This window comes from Nomascus leucogenys, chromosome 21 (assembly GCF_006542625.1).
Source record: "Nomascus leucogenys isolate Asia chromosome 21, Asia_NLE_v1, whole genome shotgun sequence".
In the NCBI taxonomy this organism is placed as follows: Eukaryota; Metazoa; Chordata; class Mammalia; order Primates; family Hylobatidae; genus Nomascus; species Nomascus leucogenys.
The window spans coordinates 46,367,532-46,389,815 of NC_044401.1; the positions used below are offsets into that span (position 1 = coordinate 46,367,532).

General features: G+C 48.2%; 1 protein-coding gene across 2 annotated transcripts in view; it reads right to left on the minus strand.

The window, feature by feature from the left end:
• Nucleotides 1–6,999: 6,999 nt before the first annotated feature.
• Nucleotides 7,000–22,284, minus strand: part of SLC41A3 (solute carrier family 41 member 3) — an 84,019-nt gene continuing 68,734 nt past the window's right edge. Inside the window, exons 7-12 of one of the 2 annotated variants that reach the window (XM_003275558.4) lie at nucleotides 17,413–17,557; nucleotides 16,177–16,256; nucleotides 13,299–13,433; nucleotides 9,425–9,573; nucleotides 7,759–7,870; nucleotides 7,005–7,207 (exon numbers count right to left, since the gene is read on the minus strand). In XM_003275558.4, the coding sequence (XP_003275606.2) occupies nucleotides 7,050–7,207; nucleotides 7,759–7,870; nucleotides 9,425–9,573; nucleotides 13,299–13,433; nucleotides 16,177–16,256; nucleotides 17,413–17,557 (779 nt within the window). In that variant the 3' untranslated portion in view covers nucleotides 7,005–7,049. Of the gene's footprint in view, nucleotides 7,871–9,424; nucleotides 9,574–13,298; nucleotides 13,434–16,176; nucleotides 16,257–17,412; nucleotides 17,558–22,284 lie in introns of both variants that reach the window. The other variant, XM_012502200.2, reaches the window with a different exon arrangement.

The following is a 22,284-nucleotide window of genomic DNA, read 5'->3' on the forward strand; positions in this document are numbered from 1 at the left end:
AACAGCATGGTACTGGTACTAAAACAGATATATAGACCAATGGAACAGAACAGAGGCCTCAGAAATAATGCCACACATCTACAACCATCTGATCTTTGACAACCGTGACAAAAGCAATGGGGAAAGGATACCCTATTTAATAAATGGTGTCGGGAAAACTGGCCAGCCATATGCAGAAAACTGAAACTGGACCCTTTCCTTACACCTTGTACAAAAATTAACTCGAGATGGATTAAAGACTTAAATCTAAGACCTAAAACCATAAAAACCCTAGAAGAAAACCTAGGCAATACCATTCAGGACATATGCATGGACAAAGACTTCATGTCTAAAACACCAAAAGCAATGGCAACAAAAGCCAAAATAGACAAATGGGATCTAATTAAACTAAAGAGCTTCTGCACAGCAAAAGAAACTATCATCAGAGTGAACAGGCAGCCTACAGAATGGGAGAAAATTTTTGCAATCTGTCCATCTGACAAAGGGCTAATATCCAGAATCTACAAAGAACTTAAACAAATTTACAAGAAAAAAAAAACAACCCCATCAAAAAGTGGGCAAAGGATATGAACAGACATTTCTCAAAAGAAGACATTTATGTGTCCAACAAACATATGAAAAAAAGGTCATCATCACTGGTCATTAGAGTAATGCAAATGAAAACCACAGTGAGATACCATCTCACGCCAGTTAGAATGGCGATCATTAAAAAGTCAGGAAACAACAGATGCTGGAGAGGATGTGGAGAGACAGGAATGCTTTTACACTGTTGGTGGGAGTGTAAATTAGTTCAACCATTGTGGAAGACAGAGTGGCGATTCCTCAAGGATCTAGAACCAGAAATACCATTTGACCCAGCAATACCATTACTGGGTATATACCCAAAGGATTATAAATCATTCTACTATAAAGACACATGCACACATAATGTTTATTGCAGCACTGTTCACAATAGCAAAGACTTGGAACCAAGCCAGATGCCTATCAACTGGATAAAGAAAATTTGGCACATATGCACCATGGAATACTGTGCAGCCATAAAAAAGGATGAGTTCATGTCCTTTGCGGGGACATGGATGAAATTGGAAACCATCATTCTCAGCAAACACCAGAACAAAACCAAACACCACATGTTCTCACTCATAAGTGAGAGTTGAACAATGAGAACACATGGGCAGAGGGAGGGGAATATCACACACCAGTGCCTGGCAGGGGTGAGGAGTTAGGGGAGGGATAGCATTAGGAGAAATACCTAATGTAGATGACGGGTTGGTGGGTGCAGCAAACCACCATCACACATGTATACCTCTGTAACAAACCTGCACGTTCTGCACATGTATCCCAGAACTTAAAGTATAATAATAAAAAAGAAATTTCAACTCAGAATTTCATAGTCAGCCAAACTAAGCTTCATAAGCAAATGAGAAATAAAATCCTTTTCAGACATGCAAATCCTGAGGGAATTTGTTACCACTAGACCTACCTTAAAAGAGCTCCTGAAGGAAGCAGTAAATATGGAAAGGAATGACCATTACCAGCCACTACAAAACCACAGTGAAGTACATAGACCAATGACACTACAGAACAACCACATAAACAAGTCTGCAAAATAAGCAGCTAACATCATGATGACAGGATCTGTCAACTGATCTTTGACAACGTTGACAAGAACAAGCAATGGAGAAAGGACTCTCTAATAAATGGTGCTGGTACAACTGGCTAGCCATATGCAGAAGATTGAAACTGGACCCTTTTCTTACACCATATACAAAAATCAATTGGAGATGGGGATTGAAGGCTTAACTGTAGAACCTAAAACGATAAAACATTGGAAGATAACCTAGGACATACCATTCTGGGCATATGACCTGGCAAAGATTTTATGACAAAGATGCCAAAAGCAACTGCAACAAAAACAGCAATTGACAAATGGGACCTAATTAAACTAAAGAGCTTCTGCACAGCAAAACAAACTATCAACAGAGTAAACAGAGAACCTTCAGAATGGAAGAAAATATTTGCAAAGTATACATTCCACAAAGGTCTAATATCTGGAATCTATAAGGAATTTAAATAAACAAATTGGCAAATGACATGAATAGATACTTGTCAGAAGATATACACGTGGTCAACAAGCATGTGAAAAAATGCACAACATTACTAATCATTAGAGAAATACGTATCAAAACCACAGTGAGATACCATCTCCCACTAGTCACAATGGCTATATATATTTTTTAAGACAGGATCTTGCTCTGTCACCCAGGCTGGAGTGCAGTGGCACACTCATGGCTCACTGCAGCCTCTACCTCCTGGGCTCAAGTGATTCTCCCACCTTAGCCTCCCTAGTAGCTGGGACTACAGGCATGCACCACCACCCCTTTGCAGGGATATGGATGAAGCTGGAAACCATCATTCTCAGCAAACTATCACAAGGACAGAAAACCAAACACCGCATGTTCTCACTCATAGATGGGAACTGAACAATAATACTTGGACACAGGGCAGGGAACATCACACACGGGGGCCTGTCATGGGGTGGGGGACAGGGGGAGGGATAGCATTAGGAGAAATACCTAATGTAAATGACGAGTTAATGGGTGCAGCAAACAAACATGGCACATGTATACCTAAGTAATAAACCTGCACGTTGTGCACATGTACCCTAGAACTTAAAGTATAATAATAAAAAAAATTAAACTCATTCAGCACCTTACAACTTTCACTCTTTGTACACTCACTGTGTCATTCAGCAAATCCTGTCAAACTTACTAGGTGCTATTGAACCTCCACTCATGTGTAATCCAGCTTACTGTGTAATGTACTCCACTTACTGTGTAATCCAGCAATCACTTTTTGCATATTCTCTCATCTAACTTTAACTTCTGTGACACCAAATTTTGTGTACTTGACAATCACTCTTTGTACACTCATTCTCCACCATCTAGATGACACTCCTTTCACACTTACTTGAACTTGGCCTTGATTTTTATCTCAATTTTGATTTTTATATGACATTGGTGTTGATGTTCCCTTTGATGCTGACTTTAAATTTTACCTTGACCTTGACTTGATCTCAACTCAAACAAAATCCTGTTTCCCACCTTATGTCTAGGCCATGTGTAGCACAAATTTTGAACTTGATCTTTAACTTGACACTAATCTTGACCTTGAGCTTTGCTGTAGTTCTAACACTCATCCTGCTTTTGAACAATAACCAGATCATATACAGCACTAATTGCAAAGTTGAATATAATCTTGACTTTGACTTTGGCACTGATTTTGATCTTTTATTGACTGGTTAAGACTTTCTTCCTGTCCTTTTATTATTACCATCTACCAGATGTAGCCTTATGTGCACACTCGAAGTTGACCAGTACCTTAAATTTCTCCTTGATTTTGATGTAAACCCTTAGACCACTTCACATGCAGAGCAAGTGTAGCTCTGATTTGAAGTTGAACTTGATTTAGACCTTGGCTTTTGACCTTAACCTTCATATTGCTCCCGACTGAAATTCAAGCTTGAAATTTCCTAGAACGTATCTTAACCTTTAACTTGACCTAGACCTTGAAACTGAGCTTGAATTTTACTTACATTTTCACCTTGACACTAATTCAGATCTACTTCTCATTTCTAATTAACATCCCTGTCACGTAAGGCCCATATTCTCATGACTTTGAACTTGAACTCTAGCTGCAGCTCAGAAGATACAAAAGGGATGAGTAATGTAAAAATCTGGATCAACATTCTAATTCTGGGCAATTATCCTGCAAATCGTACCAGATCATCATCTGGGTAAATGGGGTGCCCATAACCCAGAGGTTTCCTTTTTGGGGAAAGTAAGACAAAAGGAGCTAATTAGAGTCATACCCCATGCACCCAAATCTTAGCCACCTATATATACAACTATAGCCACCAGTTATCTGGGTGTGTTGGCAACCTCGGGATTTTTGAGCTGTCCCTACCCCCTTGTTTCATTTTGATCCATGTCTTCTAATAATCTGGTTTGTCTCTTCTCACCTTAAGGCCGTCAAAGTCCAAATGGTCATTCAAAGGGAGCCTCAGACAGTGGCTCCCTTTAATCTAGGGGACCCTAGATAGGCCTCTGAGAGAATCTCTGACTGCGACTTTTCCCAAAACAATGCCCTTGGTCAACATGAAGCAGTTAAGAACAGTCATTGTCCCTATCCTAATGGCAGATGTACCTCTTCAGAGGGGGGATTGATGGCAGAGGCGGCCCATCTGGAGCAGCGGATGTAAATATGCCAGCTGCGGTGGGGGAGACACGGCTGGGTTTGCACACTCCATGGGGCCGGCAGGAGCCAGGAACAGGCGAGGGCCCCATGCCCTACTTAATTGGTGGGGCAGGAGCCCTGTGCTCCTGGACACAGCTGCAGCCACCCAGCCGTGGCCCCGGACTCAGGCATCCCTGTGCTTTCAGGGCCCCAGAAGCCCCCCTGCCCCTGCAGGCTTATAAGTGCCTGCTCCCACTTCCTGGCCTCTCCCTACTCCTGGCACCCACTATAATTTCAGAGCAAAGTGGAAGCCAAGCCCAGATGCTGTCATGACCCGGCTGAATTTGTGTGCACTCACGGCTGCGCTGACATGCCAGCCCCACCACCACCTCACCCCTCTCTGGACTTTGGGTGCCAACTTTGGGTCCCCTCCTTTGGGAGGGAGGCTGGGAGGTGGTTAGGGGAAGCTTGGCACAGGCCTGCAGGTGCCCTTTGACATAAACAGCCTGGGCACCATGGACAGCATGTCGGTAGCAGGAGGCAGACGGGTTCCTGGGCAGAAAGGGGTGGGGTCTTGTTGAAATTCCCACTTTGATCCAGGAATGGCCTGAAGCCTGGGGACCGGGCTGCCAGTTCAGGGTGGAGTTCGCAGCCCGGAGTGAGAACTTATGGTGCTTTTTCCAGGCCCACCCATAGCCACTCCTGGACCAATCAGCATGCACTTCCTCCCTTCTGTGCCCGTTAAAAACCCTGGACTCAGGCAGACTCACACTTGTTGGGACGACCTGCCTGTGGAAAACAGCTACCCACTCCGGGTCTCCTGAGAGCTGTTTTGTCACTTGGTGAAGCTCCCCTCTATCTTGCTCACCCTCCAGTTGTCTGCATACCTCATTCCTCCTGGAGGCAGGACAAGAACTGGGGACACGCTGAATGGCAAGACTCAAACAGCTGTAATACAAACAGGGCTGAAATATGCCTGCCGCTTGCCATGTTGCAGACGATGAGAAGGAGAGAAGAGCTGTAGCCCTTCTGGGAGCCCAGACCTTGGAGCTCCCCATGCCAGAGCTGTGACACCCTCTTTGGGGCTCTGCGGTTCCTGATGTCTCCAAGCTTCTGGGCACCACCATGTTCCCCTTGTCCAGATGTGGGTGACCGCAGTGGAAGCTGCTTGTGGTACATCTGATCCAGCTGCAGCCTTGCATGGAGCCGGCGCCTGTGCCAGTGCCTGGAGCTGCCTGCCCTGCCACAGCAGCTGGGGTGCCTGGCTGTGTGCAGTGGTTGGACCTCATGCTCACTCGCTCACATACCCCTCATTACTCCATGCCTGGCTCACCCTTGGCAGGTGTGGCATCCCGGGCTGGTAGTGTGAGCTGAGCGCAGCCTGCCAGGCTGAGTGGACAGAACAAGCCCAGTGGGCCTGAGCAAAACTCAGGCAAAGGCACCACTGGCCACAGAGGTTTCTGGCTGGAAAAGCAACACCTCAAGGATCTTGTAACACTGTGTTGGTCAAACCTCTTCAGCACACACGTTGCTTGGGTCTGAGCCCAAATGTCTGTTCAAATCAGTCCACCACTCACTAGCCATAGGGCCTAGTTAAGAAGCCTCACAATGCTTCAGTCATCTACAAATGGGAGTGGTATGTACTGCATCACTTATTGTGAGGTTATGAGTTTACACGTCAAATGCTTAGAATACAACCAGACACACAGAAGGTGCTTGATAGATCTTAGCTCTCATTACGTGCTTCAGTAGCATCACATGCTTGCCTTTTGCAGGACTTATCAGAGCTGGACTTTCAATACTTGTATGATGTTGACTATCTCTCCTAGTAGGGACTTGAACCAGGGATGATGAGTGCTTTGCCCACAAGTGTTTCCCCAGTATCTAGCCTGGAGCTTGGCATATAGTTGTGCTGAATATTCTCCAGTTGCCTCTCCAGATCTCTCCCCAGCCTCCCCTGGCTCTGTGCCCCAGGAGGCTGAAACCTCTGTGGATCATCAAGCAGCTCCCCAGTCATTGAACTTCTGGTTGGGTTTGGCCAATGGGAGACACTGGCAGGAGATAACAGGGTGGACAGAGAATGAGATTGGGATATTTATTTCCCTGGCTTTCTCTGCCAGGCCACAAGCTGATGTAGCTGTGTCTCTTTATTAGAGATCCCCATGCATCTCAGGAAACCACAATCCCAACTATTCTCCAGGACAGGTGAATGTCTGGTAGTGCCTGGCCCCACGATGCTTCACCCCTTCTTCTGGTCCCCATGCACCTTCCTTAAACTCTGCTCAATTATTCCAGTTAATGTACCATGTCTTTCCTTCTAGAACATTGATACAAGAGGTTCTATATCAACATTTGTTGAATACATTAATAAATGTCTGTTTTACCACATGAAGATAATAATCCTCGGGTCCAAACACGGCTACAGTTGTCCTGATGAGTTAATAAGAGACAGGAAATGATCATACGTTTTTTAAAGATGATGTTCTCGAGTAGTAGTTCTCAAATGTGGGTGTGCATGAGAAACCTGGAGGGCTTGTGGAACCCATATAGCTGGCTCTACTCCCAAGAAATGCTGATTTGGCTGGTCAGGCCAGGAGGTGAGGGATAATAATTTGCACTTCTAACAAGATTTCTGGTGACATTGATGTTTCTAGGCTGAAGACCACTTTGAGAAATACTGCACTAGAGAAATGCCAGATGCTTTTGTTATTTATAGACCCCAAGCCTCAGGGTTGCATTAATTATCTTTAAAGACCTAAAGGGTCAAGTACAATATAATCTGTTTTATTTTACACTTCTCTGATTATTGAAATCTAAATAGAGGTTTTTGCTAACAAACAAAAAGGAAAATAAAAAGACAGCAAGGACACGATTAATTGTGGAGTGCAGATGAAGGGTTGTACAAGGCCCCATCCTGGGGAGGCTGTACACCTTCTTGGCACAGCAGCAGTGTGGCCCATAGAGCTTGAACCTGGTGAAGACAGCAAGTAAGCCACAGCTCAAGAGTCCTGAGGCTTGGGAACAGAAAAGAGCTCCTTCCTGCTCCACCCCAATCTGGGTTGCATGGGCATGGAAAAGAGCAAACACACCCTGCAAAGCATACTGGACAGGCCTCTTCTTGGTAGCTTCTCAGGCCAGAATACCCTCCTCTCCACAAACGTGTGTACACTCGCACGCTCATTAAGCATGTGCACACATCATATTCACACATTCAAGCCATGCTCTTGATATCAGGGCTCTATTGCGGGCTCAGGTATCAACCCCAGAGCTGAGGTGTGTGAGGGCTACCTTAGCAGACTCACAAAAGGCTACTGCAGAGGCAGGGGTCAACCATCCCAAGGACCTGGCAAGGGAGAAACTGAATTCTGTATCCCACTGATGTGAGAGGAAATTCTAATGAGCAAATGGGACCAGCGGGGCCCAGTTAGGGAGGTCCAGATGCCAGTTCTGAGATGTCGCCCAGCTCCGCTTTGCTCTTCAGTAGCCAGTCAGTGAGAAAGCAGAGTGCCAGGAGGCCAGTACCGAGCAGGTCCCCCAGCCCTGTAAGGTAGGGGATGCAGTGGTTGTCAGGATCCAGGGCCTGGTGCCAAGTTAGCCGAACCATCACTTCTGCCAGGTACAGCAGGATTGTCACCTGTCAGAAGGGCAAAGAGACACAAAAGAAGACCCAATCAGAAAGCCAAGTACAGGCAGGAAGCACTAGCTGAGGCTCAAGGAGAGATACCAAGGTGGATCTTTGACATGTCAACCCCAGCCAGCCTCCTTCATCCAGCTTCTCTTGGGGTCTGAAGCCCAGCTCTGAGCTCAAGCAGTGGCTAGAGAGGTGACCCTCATCTGTACTTTCCTAGCCTCCCTCTGGTGGGCCCTGCTTCTGGCACCCTGAAGGGCCAGTCAGACCCACTGCCACTCACCAGCTGGGGCTCTCTCTGCTGCGATAGGCTCCACTCATGGGACTTTGCCAAGATGTCCATTTGGGTTTGCCTGAGCCCTTCTCCCCTGGAGGTTAGGACAGTCAGCCCTTCCTCAAGGTGCCATGGGGTAGTCCACACAAGCCTGCTCAGGTCTCATGGCTCCTCAGTCCCTTGTCCAGGCTAACCCCAGCTCCTTCCTTCTCCCCAGATGGAGTCATAAGCTGCTGCTGCTCAGTACAACTTCTGGGATTTCCCTAATCCTACCCTTTAGGGTCAGGAACACCACAATTACAAATGCCATAAACTTGGGGAGATGAGAAAGTGCCAGTACCAGCACCACGCCCATAGAATTGCCCTCCAGTGCCCACAGTGCTCCCTGCAAAGGCCCCAGGCCCACTGGGGACCATCAGCCCGCTGCAGTCTAGGCAGACAGTGTGCTGAATACCTGCCCAACACAGGCACCAGCTTAATCTCCTTCACCATGCTCACTGCTGTCCAGCCCTGATCAATGTCTACGCATGCCTTGCAGCAGCACCCCCTGCAGGGGCGTGGCCCTGCCCACCCACAATTGGGGAGGCAGTGGATAGCTGGACCACTCATCAGCCTGTTCCATGGGAACATGCTTCATCCTCAGGGCTGCTCCTCTTATCCTGTGATGATGAACGTGCTGCGTGCAGTGTGTGGCGTGTTGTGTGCCGTGTCTAGCATGCAGTATATAATGTGAGGGGTGATGTGCAAGATGAGATGTGTAGTATGCAGTGCAGTATGTAGCATAAGCTGTATAGCGTGTAGCATGCAGCACACACTCTGTAGCATGCGTGTGGCATGCACTGTGACATGCAGTGTGTAGTGTGTGTGGCGTGCACTGTGTGGTGTAGAGTGTGTGCTGTGAAGTGTGTGGGATGCGCTGTGTGGTGTGGAGTGTGTGGTGTGGAGTGTGTGGGATGCGCTGTGTGGTGTGGAGTGTGTGTGTTGCACTGTGTTGTGGAGCGTGTGGTGTAGTGTGTGGGGTACAGTGTGTGGTGTGGAGTTTGTGGTGTGGTGTGGAGTGTGTGGGATGCACTGTGTGGTGTGGAGCGTGTGGCATGCAGCATGTGGTGTGCAGTGTGGAATGGCCTCTGTATTTGACAAGTTGACTCAACTCCTGGAAGATAAGGACTGTGCCCCACATGTCCAGCCACCCCCACCCGCCTCCCTCAGCCTCTCACTCAGACAAGAGATCAAGCCTGCTGGCTGACTACACAGCTGCACACCTCTGCTGCTGCAGCCAGGCTTACCTGGATCAGGCATGCCAGCAGGTAGAGCACCACAAAGGTCTGGCTGTTTATGACTGACTGACCCTCCACCAGGTAGATGATGTAGAAGAAAATCAGATGGCCTGGGACCACCAGCAAGAGCAGGACTCGAGCTGACATGGAATTGATTTCTGAAAGAAACAGAACCAAGAAGGTCATGTGACCTGAAGCGAGGCCACTTTGGCATGTGACAGTCCTCAGTGAGGTATCCACACTCACTCATCCATTTATTCCCAAGTGTTCACTGAACACCTACTCTGTGGCAAGCACGTTCTGGCAGATGGGGATACAGTCTTTCCCCTTCCCCTCGTGGAGCTGATATTTTAGAGAAGAGAAACAAGAATCAAGTAAGCAGAAATAAAAAGAAGCAAGAAAGGCTATTTCAAACTGTGACAAGTACTTTAAAGAAAATAAGGGTAAAAAGAAGGGCAAAAAGCAGGAAGTGTGTATCAGTGGGGATGAGCTCCTGCAGATGACATTTCAGCTGGGATTTGAATTTGGGGGAGAGGAGTTTGAACAGAGAAAAGAGAACATACAAGGGGCTTAAGGAGGAAAAGAGCTTTGGGTACGGTGCTTCACTCAATGCAGCGCTGGTGATCTGGGGAGGGAAGTTGGCTCAAAAGGGGACCTCGGGCAGCCCCTTCTTCACAGCAGCCTCTGTGGCCCTGTCAACACATCTGCAATGTGCCAGTGAGCCCCGGGTTTCCTTTAGATTCCCATGCTCTGAGTTTGAGACTTTACAATAAGTGTGACTGACCCTGGCCCTACCACAAACACTTTTTAAAATTCTAACATGAATATGATTGATTTCTCAAATGGAAATAGAGTTCTAATGAAAAGTAGGTCTCCATTTGCCTCTGAGTTAATACATGTATTTCACCAAAATAATAAAGAAAAGGAGAAAAAAGGTCACATGTAGCTCAAAGCTAGTGCAGAGGGGCAACAACATCTATTCATGATGAGAAATCAGACATGGAATAAAAGTATTATTTTAAAAAATATCAAAAAGAAGCAGCAAAATGATTGGAAGAAGCTACTATTGAAAGTTGGTGTGAGAACTCAAGAAAATCTAGAGGAAAACCATGTAAACAATAAGAATTCAATAAAATGTTTAGGTTCACAACACAGAAAATAACAGCTTTTCTATATACAAATAACAAGTTAGAAAATATAACAGGGAGTTTGACTTCTGAACAAATGGGGAAGACACACTTCGTCCTATTTCTCCCATTAAGTACAACTGAAAGCCCTAAACATTGTATATAAAACAAACGTAAGCAGATTCTGAAAGGCTGGCTGGGGACCTTGGGCTGCAATGAACAACATGGTCGTGAGTCCCCTGAATTGTCCTTTTTCTCTTTCTTTATTTGCCTCACATATCCAAGACTAAGTCCTGGCCTCAGCCATCAAGAAATGCAGATACAAACAGACAAAAAACACTCCATAGGCTGGGCACTGTGGCTCACGCCTATAATCCCAACACTTTGGGAGGCCAAGGCAGGCAATCACTTGAGGTCAGGAGTTCGAGACCAGCCTGGCCAACATGGTGAAACCCTGTCTCTACTAAAAATACAAAATTAGTTGGGTATGGTGGCACACATCTGTAATCTCAGCTACTTGGGAGGCTGAGGCAGGAGAATTGCTTGAACCAGGGAGGTGGAGGTTGCAGTGAGCCAAGATTGCACCACTGCACTCCAGCCTGGGCAACAGAGTGAGACCCGGTCTCAAAAAAAGAGACTCCATAGAAGTTTGATCTTTTTCGCCAAAGGCCAGGAAAGGGGAAGCCTGGCAAAACAGACAACTTTCAGACAATAACTACTCTATTCCAACAGACACCACAGGAAAAACTGCAGCCCCGACCTCATCAGGAAAGGCCTGGTGGGACCACCATCATCTCCTGTGGCTGGCAGGGTGAGATTCAGAACTTTCATCTCTACCCAGGGCTAATGGGGCCCCCACCTTGTCAGTGAAGCCATGTGGGGGGCAACAACAAGGCATCTCTCCCTGTCCCAGCCAGGGTGGTCTCAGAGGAGGCCTAGTGAGGAACCTAGATCGCACTGTGCCCAGCAATAACAAGGTGCTCCTCTTCTCCCAGGATAGCAATAGAGGCTGAATGGTGAACCCAGTCTTCCATCCCCACCTGGGCAGCAGTCCATCCCTTTCCCCAGTGGTGCAGTGTCAAAGGAGGCCAGCTAAGTAGATATTCAAATATGATCCAAAGTCTTGTCACATAATACCCAAAATGTCTGGATTCAAATGAAAATCACTCATCTTACCAAGAGCCAGAAAAATCTCAACCTGGATGAGAAAAGACAACCAACAGACAGCAGAGTAAGATGACACAGATGTCAGCATCACCTGAAAGCCATTCTAATGAAGCCACTACAACAATGCTTCATCATGCAATCGCAAACACACCTGAAACAAACAAAAAAATAGAAAGTATAAGCAAAGAAATAGAAAGTCTCAGAAAAGAAAAAGAAGATAGAAAGAAGAACCAAATGGAAATGTTAAAACTAAACACACACAATACCCCCAAAAGTCCCAGACAACTCAGTGAATAGGCTCAATAGCAGAATGGACAGGGCAGGGGAAAAAAAGATCAGTCAACTTGGAGAAAAAAGTGATAGAAATGAGCCAATAATAAACAAGGAGAGTAACAGACTTTGCAAAAACCAAACAGAGTCTCAGGGACTTGTGGGGCTGTAACAGAGGATCTAACATTCATGTCATTAGAATATCAAAAAGGAGAGTGCAGCTGAAAAAGTGATGGCTTAAATTTTCTGATTTGACAAAAGATATAAATCCATGTGTTCAAGGAGCCTAACAAACCCCAAATAGGATAAACCCCAAGAAGTCCATACCAATACATATCATAATCCAACTCCTAGAAACTAAAGACAAGGTCTTGAAATATGCAAGAGAGAAATGGCACCATACCTATACAGCAAAATACATTGAAATGGCAGCTTTCTCATCAGAAGTCATGGAATCAGAAGGAAGTGGCACATTTTTCAAGTGTTTGAAAACAACTGTCAACACCAAATTTTATAACCAGTGAAAATATCCTTCAGAAATGTGCCAGCAGCCAACCCAAAAGATGGCTAAAGGTAGTTCTTAAAACAGAAAGGAAATCCAAAACAATGTAACAGGAAAAAAGATCTAATTTTTCAAAGCCAACAAAAAGATACAACATCTCCAAAAGCTTCCAGTGGTTCTGAGTAGAATCCAGGCTCCTTCCTCAACTCCAAGGCCCTATCTGATCACCTCCTTCCGGCCTCTCTGGCCTCAGCCTCCTTCATCCCCTCCTCTCCATTCAGCTCAGGCCACATTGGCCTTTCAGTTCTTCAGACTTGCCACACTCTTCCCTGCCTCTGGGCCTTTGCTAGACTGCACCCACTACCCTGAAAGCCCCTTCTTCTCTGGCCCTCCTCCTCCCAACAACACCCACTTGTCCTCAAGGAGGAGCTTCCTTATCCCAAGTGGATTTCCTCTAATTCTTTTGCATTGCACTCTGCACTTTTGCTGCTCGGTACCCACCATAATTTGTAATTATGAACTCACTTGTGTTTATCTGCCCTTCTATACTGTGTACTCCAAGGCCAAGAAATCAGCTCTCCCTGTTTCACCACCAACCTGACACCTAGTGCCCAGCAGACATTCAATAAATAATTGAATGAAGGAATGAAGGAAAGGCAGGGCCGGGGGTCTCATTTCTGGGCCCCTGAAGGTGATGTGTGCCGAGATCAGCCCTGGCTTCAGGCATCCACTGCTACAAACACCAGATTCCAATGACACGGATATTTTCTTGTTTAAAGAAATGGCTATCATGGCCTCTGAAAGACATGATACCCACCTGACGTGCAGAAAGTAGAACATGGGTTGGGCCAGAATTTCTTCATCTGGAGGGGCAGGACGCCAGGTGCACTCCACATGTGCAGGTAGGTTGAGATTCGGCTGGTCTGAATGGCCACCAGATTGCCACCAACACCTACGAGGAGAAAAGGAATCTGTTTTCCCTTTCTTTACACCAGTCTCTAAGTTGTATCCCTTATTTTAAGTTCCCTTCCTCCAGGAAGCCTTCTTTGGTTAATTCAGTATTTCATTATCTTTTCCTTTCCTCCTGCTTGACTACAGATCTTGTCTGGCAGCAAGTCAGGGTGGCCCAGAGCTTGTGAGTGAGGTATCCAGGGAGTAACTGCATCACCTTGACTGCTGGCATCTCTTAAGGTGAGGGGAGTGCGGGTGTAAAGTAGGTTCTCAATAAATATTTGTTGGCTGGAGCGAGGATGGGAGGGAGGGGATCCAGGGACAAAGTGAGGATGAGGGGAGAGTGGATAGAAAGGTCTGTGATAAGGCAGTCTGGATAAGTCAGACCTCAAGGCCACAGGCATTGACAGGAACCAGACTACAGCCTGCAATATCTGAGAAAATGAAAGTGATTTTTTTTTTTTCACTCATGGTGAGAAGGAAAGAAGAGGAATGAAAACAGTGGATAAGAATGAGAGGGGGCCAGGCACGCTGGCTCATGCCTGTAATCCTAGCACTTTTGGAGGCTGAGGTGGGTGGATCATTTGAGGTCTGGAGTTCGAGACCAGCCTGACCAACATGGCGAAACTCTGTCTCTACTAAAAATACAAAAAAAATTAGCTGGGTGTGGTGGTGCACACCTGTAATCCCAGCTACTCAGGAGGCTGAGGCAGGAGAATCGCTTGAACCCGGGAGTCAGAGATTGCATTGAACCAAGATTGCGCCACTGCACTCCAGCCTGGGTGACAGAGCGAGACTCTGTCTCAAAAAAAAAAAAAAAAAAGGAACGAGAGGGAAGGTGAGGGGAGGAGAGAGATGATCACAGGCAGGTGGCAAAGCAAGCATGCGGCAGGAGACATGCCTGGGACGCCTCTCATGGCTGTGTGGCCTGAGAGCTTTGAAGAAAAGATGTTGTCTGCTGTGTGATTTCAATTTGTGGTGCTAGGTGAGCCCCTCTCTCGGAGCTCAGTTGTCAGTGCAAACTCCCACATTCATAGATGCTTTGGGTGTGTGCCCAGAGCAAGTGGCTTTAGGGGAAACAGGACGAGCAGGGTCATGTGTAGATTGACAGGGCATAGAACACAGAACCCTAGAGGCAGAGTCATGAGGCCCAGAAAACCATGAGCACATGCGGTCTCCAGGAACACCAGGGCTTCCTGCTGAGGCTCCGGGATCCCACGGGGTATGAAAAAGGTTTCGTGCTCTGCCAGGGCCAGATGGCCCAGCTGACAAAGGCCATGCTGAGCGCTCCTTCTGTGGGGGCAGATGCGGGAGGGTGGGCTGATGGAAGGTGGGGATTCCCCCATCCTACTTTTTCAGTGCCATGGAGAACTCTCCCTAGCTGGGCCAGGTGTGCACCAGTGACCTCTGGGGCAGAGGCCAACCACATAGGCTGTTCTAGAGGATGCAAACAATTGTCTTCAGGCAGAGGATTGCTGCGATCTATTCTGCTTGGCCCATACATAATTTTAAAAAGGAAAAAAATCTCAAATTAATTGGTACTATTTGCAAATTAGGCCCTTAATACAGATTCCCAGCTTCTCTTCCCAAGTCAGCTGTGGCAAGTCTGGATCTACACTCTCCCAAGGCAACTATTGGCTGGAGCTGGACAGGCACCACGCTGTTCATATGAGAAATACATTCTGCAGCTTGCCCCTGCCATTCCTCACTGTCTAGCTGCCTGGCCTGCGTAATTCATGCAGATTGTTTGAGTGGCCACTGAGGGCATCCGAGTTGGTGACTCATCCCAAAACATCACTCCAACGTAATAAGCCCTCTGTTGCTGTCCTCACTCACAATGTGAAGGCACTTTGGGATTGTTGGGGTGAGGACACGCAGGGTAGCCCACTGACATGCAAGGAACAAAGACACGGTCCCCTAAGGGAGCAAGGGAGGAGGGACACTGTGGACATGCAGGGGCTGCCTAGGAGCCTCTGAAGGCTGTTTCTTCAGTCCCTGCAGGCCAGGGCCTGGGAGCTAAACTGGACAAAACATGTTTTGTTCTTCTCCTAACTGATCACTTCCATTTACAGAAACTTATCAGACACCAGACACCAAGCTAAGCTTTGGTTAAAAGAGGGGTCATCCACACAAACCCCACAGGGTGTAGGCCTAGGAGGTGAGTATGTGCAGAGAGCCAGGTGTCAGACAGCAGGGAAGGGGGAGATCAAGGCAGCTGGGAAGCACAGTCCTGGATCTGTCTCAGGAACTGCTGCAGTGCCCAGAGTGTAGATGCGGTATTTGTTACAGTCTTAATTTTTAAGAAGAAGAAATCCAGATTTTTAAGTGTAAATATCTGAGTTCTGATGTCAGCAATGAATCCAAAAAAGGAAAAAGCCACAAGAGCCAGTGCCCTGGTTCTGAAGGCCATGCTCAATTGGCAGGTGCCATTGAGGCCGGAGTTTGACTCAGTGCCTGCAAAGCCTGGAATTCGGTCCTGTGAGGAGAGCTCATGTCCTGGGGCTGCCTGTGAGAAGCCGGGTCTGAGCTGCTGCGAACAGTGTGTGGGGCTTCCTCCCCAGGCTTCTTCCAGCTGAGAAGACCTGCTCCGGCATCCCTGTAAGGCAGCAGTCTGTCCATGGCTCAGCTGCCCAACTGCCTGTGCGGGGCTGGTGCTGCCCCTCTGAGGTCTGCTGTTCAGGTCCAACCCAATCCTGTGGGCCAACCCAATCCAGGGACCACATGGGAACCCTTCAAATACGTACCACATATAACGGGGGTAAATATCGCCATGCCTTTGTACTGCTGTTTCGAAATGGTTTTGCTCAAGATGAGTCCTCCAAAACTGGGGAAATGGCAGACAGCAGTCAAGTTATCAGAGTTTACACTTACAATGGCCCTGCAACTCTCCACACAAATCACCCTTTCAGCCTGGCTTCCCATCCTTGGCTGTCAGTCTCCTCTCCCCTACACAAAATATCTGCTGTGGCCAAACTGGTCTCCCCAGCATCCTTTGCACCCTGCTCATGCTTTTCCATCTCCACTTTGAGCCTCAACCATTGCAGAGGGCCATCCGAGAATACCCACTTATTGCAAAACAAACAAATGCCTTTTCAAAGGCACACAGCTCGCTGGGCTGTCCCAAGACTCTGGCACCACAACTGAGATGCTCTTTAGCAGAAAACAGAACCTGCAGGAGGATCACCTCATGCCCACCCCATGTTCTCAGAAAATGTTGCAGCCAGACCTTGCTCCCACTGGCCACTGTAGTTTAGCAAAAGCTTTCCCACCCCTTGGAACTTCTTAGAGCCCTGAGGAAGCTAGGTCAATCTGTGTAAGGAGCCCAGGAGCCTCCTGGAAGCAAGGATACCTACTCTATCGCCTCTTCTCCCCAAGACTCAAAGTTAGAAAAACCCATCAGAATGGACTGGGGTGGCCCCCATCAAGGTTGACTCCCAGGAAATGAGCCTTGAGAGGCAGCTAGAGGGTGGTGGACCTGGGCTCAGCTGAAGGTTCTAAGGCTCTGGAGAGGCGCTAACCCCACAGCTGTCTAGGTCCCACCAGTAGCCATGCGTGGCCAGTGACCAGGAGGACGAGTGAGTCAGCAGATGTGGCCTTGAGGCCGAGGTGGGGGACCTGCCACCTAAGCAGGGATCTGGGCCAGCAAAGCTCTGGCGGCCATGGCCTGAAAGCTGCTGTCTCCCTTGGGGCTCCAGTGCACTCCAGTGCTGGCCCCAGCTTTGGCTCTTCCTGGGTCCCTGGTGCTCTGGCAAATGTAAACAGGGCAGCCTCTCTTAGAACCAACAAGGCCCAGAGTTCTCAGTGAAAGAGAGAGAAGAAAGGAAAAAGGTATGATTCAATCAGCAATGGGAGTTACTGAAAGAGCCCACAGCTACATTTCACTCCATTCCTGTCCCCCAAGGCAGTGAGTGTCACCCTGGTTCTAGGGGCCTTCATGGCTGAGAGGAAGAAGAGGGGCCGTGGCCCTGGCTCCTGCTCACCTGCTGATGACCATGGCCAGGATGATTGGGAACCAGCCAAACTTCAGGATCTTCACGATGGGTGGGCTCTGCTTGGCAATGAGGACCCACACTGGGGTCAGAGCTGCAAAGCTGAGGCAGACCAGTGGCGTCAGATACCGACTATCTGAAAGGAGAACACGGACATACGCGGCTTGTGTGGCCAAGGCCAGCACACACAGGCTGGGCCTGGGTTTCACAAGTGAGAGGTGGGTGAGGACGCTCCTGTCCTCATCAGTTGAGCAGGAACTGCCTTGCCATACTTTTCAAAGAACTTTCACCATCCCAAGAAGTAACTGGAAAAGCTCCTCTCTGTCCTCCATTCCTGCCACATTCAACTCCACTTCTCTGGCAAACTTGCTATTTTCCCCACATAAAGTACCCTGTTCTGTCTCCTCCCACCCTGATGCTACTGTCATAAGTAAATAGAAGTACAATGTATGGAATGCACCATGAGCCAGCACTATGCTCAGTACTTCGTGTGCACAATCTCATCTCACCTTCTTGACAGCCCCTGCTCAGACAGGCAGCAGGAGGAAGCAGACATGCAAAAAAGGGTGGCTGCCTAGACAGCAAGCAGCCCCATCAGGGCTATGGCCTGGGTCCATGGAACGCCAGAGCCAGCTATGGGATGCCACCCATGGTCCTGGCTGAGGCCAGTCCCAGGCAACCACAGGGTCACCAGCCGGGGTAGCTACTCGCGTCCGCATCTCATCTTCTCCACTGGCGAGAGGCCAGTGAAGACTGGCCAGGTGCTGGATCAGTCACTGCTGCGGGGGCCCAGGATGAGCCTGACACACTCGGGCATCTCGTGCATTCATTCCTCCCTTTCTGTGTTGTGCTCCATGTGAGGGTCCCCCACAAGTGACAGAACAAGACACTGGCTTTCTCTAGAGTGGTCGCCTCACCCTCAGCCCCACCCTCTGGAGGGCAGGCTCACCTGCCAAGAGGGCCCAACACTCAGGGGTGCCCAGGCATGGGTCTGTGTCCTATGTACTCCCTCTCTGGTGGTGTTATCAGGAACATCCCCTCCTTCCTTCTCTGCATTAAAGGGTCATGGCCCATTCCTCTGCCTCAGGTGCCCCAGACTGGCTACAGACAAGGTACTTTATGGTAGGAGGGCGTGGCCTCTGCAGGAGATATAAGCCAGGCCCGGCCAGCTCTAACCAGGTCTCCCACTCTCTGGGAAACAGCGGCCTGTAGAAGCATCGCCTTATACGACGCTTTTGAATCCAGTCTGAGTTTTCAGTTAGCTACTCACAAGCACCCCCAGGGCCTGCCTCATGCTTTCCCCAGCACACCTCCCCAGTGTGCAATGCCAATTCCCAACTACACCCAGCAGGTATTACAGTCAGCTGCTCATACTTCAGCGGGTCAAGATTTATCTAATACAGGCCAGTCCCAGTGACTCCTGAGTGCAACAGAGAGAAGGTCACAGTCTCACTGGAGAGACAGATGCCCCAACAGTGATTTTGTTTCTAAATCATAAGTCGTGTGGAAATGAGCACATGGTACAGCCTGGGGCAGAGGGAAAGGTTCACGTGATGCCTGAACTCTCATTTATTTTGCAAATCCAACTCAAATAACGCATATACAAATCTTCTTGTTTTAAGTTCAGTTTAGCTTAAAAGTAAAGTTAGGTCATCTTATTTCTTACAGATCTCCCTTGCCACTTAAGTAAACTTGGCGAATCTCCCCGTTGATTACACATCACTGCTGGCAGGCAACACCAGGATGGCAAGGAGACAGTCCCAAAGCTGGGACAGAAAGGGTCCCAGTGCCCATACCCTCTAAATCACAGCTGTTTATTTGTCTGCTTCAGTTGCCAACAGGTAAAGATGGGATGCTTTCTCAAATCCCTAGGCCTACATTCCCATGGGGAGTGACAAACTGCAGCTTTGCTGAGGCTCTTCCCTTTGTCTGGGCACTTCTTCAACAACTGTCACTGCATGCCCACTGCCCTCCAATCCTGTGAGGACACATCAGTGTGGCCGATCAGCCTCAGGCCCCACTCAACCTCCTAGTACACCTCTGCCCTAAAGGTAGAAGTTAACAACCCATATAAATGCAGGCTTCAGTTGCTCATTCTTCCTAACATGGTTTGGAGAGCTTGAAGCACTTTCCTGAGCACTCCTTGAACTTGTGGAATAACCTCAGGCTTTCCCTCTGTAAAAGGATTTTTGACTGTAATACAGCAGGGTCCTTCCTGTGGGAATAATGGCTGATTTGAAGGTCACAGTGTCTTAGTCAGTTTTGTTGCTTATAACAGAACACTAGAAACTGGGTAATTCCTAAAGAAAACAAATTTGTTCCTACAGTTATAATGGCTGAGAAGTCCAAGGTTGACAGGCTGCCTCTGGTGAGGGCCTTCTTGCTGGTGGGGACTCTGCAGAATCCGGAGGTGGTGCAAGGCACCACATGGCGAGGGAACTGAGCATGTAGCTCAGGTCTCTCTTCCTCTGTTTTAAAGCCACCAGTCCCACTCCCATGGTAACTCATTAATCCATTAACCCATTAATCTATTAATCCATGAATGGATTAATCTATTCATCAGGGCGGAGCCCTTATGACCCAATCACCTCTTGAAGGCCCCACTTTTCAATACTGCCACATTGGGGATCAACACATGAAATTTAGGGAACTCATTCGAACCACAGCATTCCACCCATGGTACCCCAAATTCATGTCATTCTCACATGCAAAATACATTCATTCCATCCCCATAGCCCCAGAGTCTTAACTTATGCTAGCATTAACTCAAAAGACCAAAGTCCAGAGTCTCACATGTGAGCCTATGAAATCAAAACAAGCTACCTGCTTCTAAGATACAATGGTGGTACGGGTATAAGGCAGACCTTCCCAACCAAAAGGAAGAAATGGACAAAAGGAAAAGACCAATAGGCCAAAACCTGAGAGAGCAGACACTGGGGCTTATGACTCCAGAGCTTTCTCCTCTGACTCCATGCCAGGCATCCTCTACACGCTGGTGTGGGGGTTGAGGTTCCCAGGCCTCTGAGATCCCCCTACCTCCAACCATGGCTGGGCTGTGCTCAGTTCACCCAGCTCTCCCAGGCTGAAGTCGCACACTAACAGCTCTGCAGTCCTGGGGTCTTGGTGAGAGTCCTGCTTCCATGGCTCCACCAGGCATTGTCCTGGTGGAACTCTGTGGAGCAGCTCAAATCCCACACTTCTGCTTGGCACTGCTCTAGTAGGGGAGCTCTGCAGTGGCTTCAGCCCTGAAACAAGTCTTTCTCTGGGCCCCCAGGCTTTGGACAAAATACTTCCAAAACTTGGCAGTGGCTACTAAGCTTCCAAGGTCCTTGCTCTCTGCAAGTCTGGACAATTAGCACCACGTGGACCTAGGTTTATGACTTGTACCTTCTGGGGCGGCAGCATGAGCTGCACCCGAGCCGTGTGAGCCATGACTGGGATGGCCAAGGAGCGCTGCACTGGGATACAGGGAACAGAGTCCCTAGGTGGCCCTGGGCAGCAAGCTCATGCCCTGGGCCTGTCCCCTGAAACGATTCCGTCTTTCTAGGCTTCTGGGTCTGTGATGGGAGAGGGGGCCTCAAAAAATCTCTGAAATACTTTTGGGCCTTTTCCCCCCTTGTCTTGACTATTAGCTCCCAGCTCCCTTTCAGCCATGCTAATCTCCTTAGAAACTGGTGGCTCAGTCACACCCTTGGATTCCTCTCCTGGAAACTCTTTCATTCTCTACCATATGGCCAGGCTAAAAATATTCCAAATTTTCCCGCCGTTTCCATTTTCTCTAGGAGTTCACCAGGTAAACCAAAAATAAAATTCGAAGCTCCATTCCAACCATCTGAATGGACTTCCTCCTCAGCCAGGGCACTCTTAAAATGTAACCTGAAAGACTGGTTCAGGCCATGACGGGGAGTGGGGGTCAGACATGCCTCATTATCCCTCTCCAGCATTAACATCAACGCAGACTTTAAGTCTGACAAGAAGCATTTTATAATCTCTTCTCTCTGAAGCCTGCTACCTGAAGGCTTCCTCTGCAAATAAGAACTGTCTCCACAATCCTTTTTCTTAACACGGACATTCCTTCCTATTGATCCCAGGTCTTTAGATAAACCCAACTAATTGTCAAAATCAGGTGTGTTGTTTGCTTCTTTGTTTAGAGTGGTTTTTTCGTTTGTTTGTTTTTTCTTTTTTTTTTTGAGACAGTCTCACTCTGTTCCCCAGGCTGGAATGCAGTGGTGCTATCTCGGCTCACTGCAAGCTCCGCCTCCCGAGTTCATGCCATTCTCCTGCCTCAGTCTCCCAAGTAGCTGGGACTACAGGCACCTGCCACCATGCCTGGCTAATTTTTTGTATTTTTAGTAGAGACAGGGTTTCACCGTGATAGCCAGGATGGTCTTGATCTCCTGACCTCGTGATCCGCCCGCCTCGGCCTCCCAAAGTGCTGGGATTACAGGTGTGAGCCACCGCGCCTGGCCTGTTTAGAGTTTTTATACCCCCTATCTTTTCCTGGGCTTTCTGTGTCCTCCTTTTGTTCTTCCCCTGGGCGGGCCTTTATCTATCACATGTGCAGCGGCCCTGCCAGCACTTGGGAGAGCTGCATGTGCAGTGTGTTTATTGAAGTGGTGCACATGCTCAGTAGGGGCAGTTCTCACTGGTCCAGAGCTCCAGAGGAAGGTCACATACCAGTTAAATTTCACCATCTTGCCCTTTCACTGCACATGCTTGAAACCCTATCAGGGATTATGGCTTGCTAATTCCAGGTGTCTTATGTCTGTTCTAAGACTCCTGTCATTCCAGGCACCAGTCATGGCCACTTATTACCTTAGAGGGACGGTTTTATGCCTGCCTGTCCGTTACTTAATGAGAACC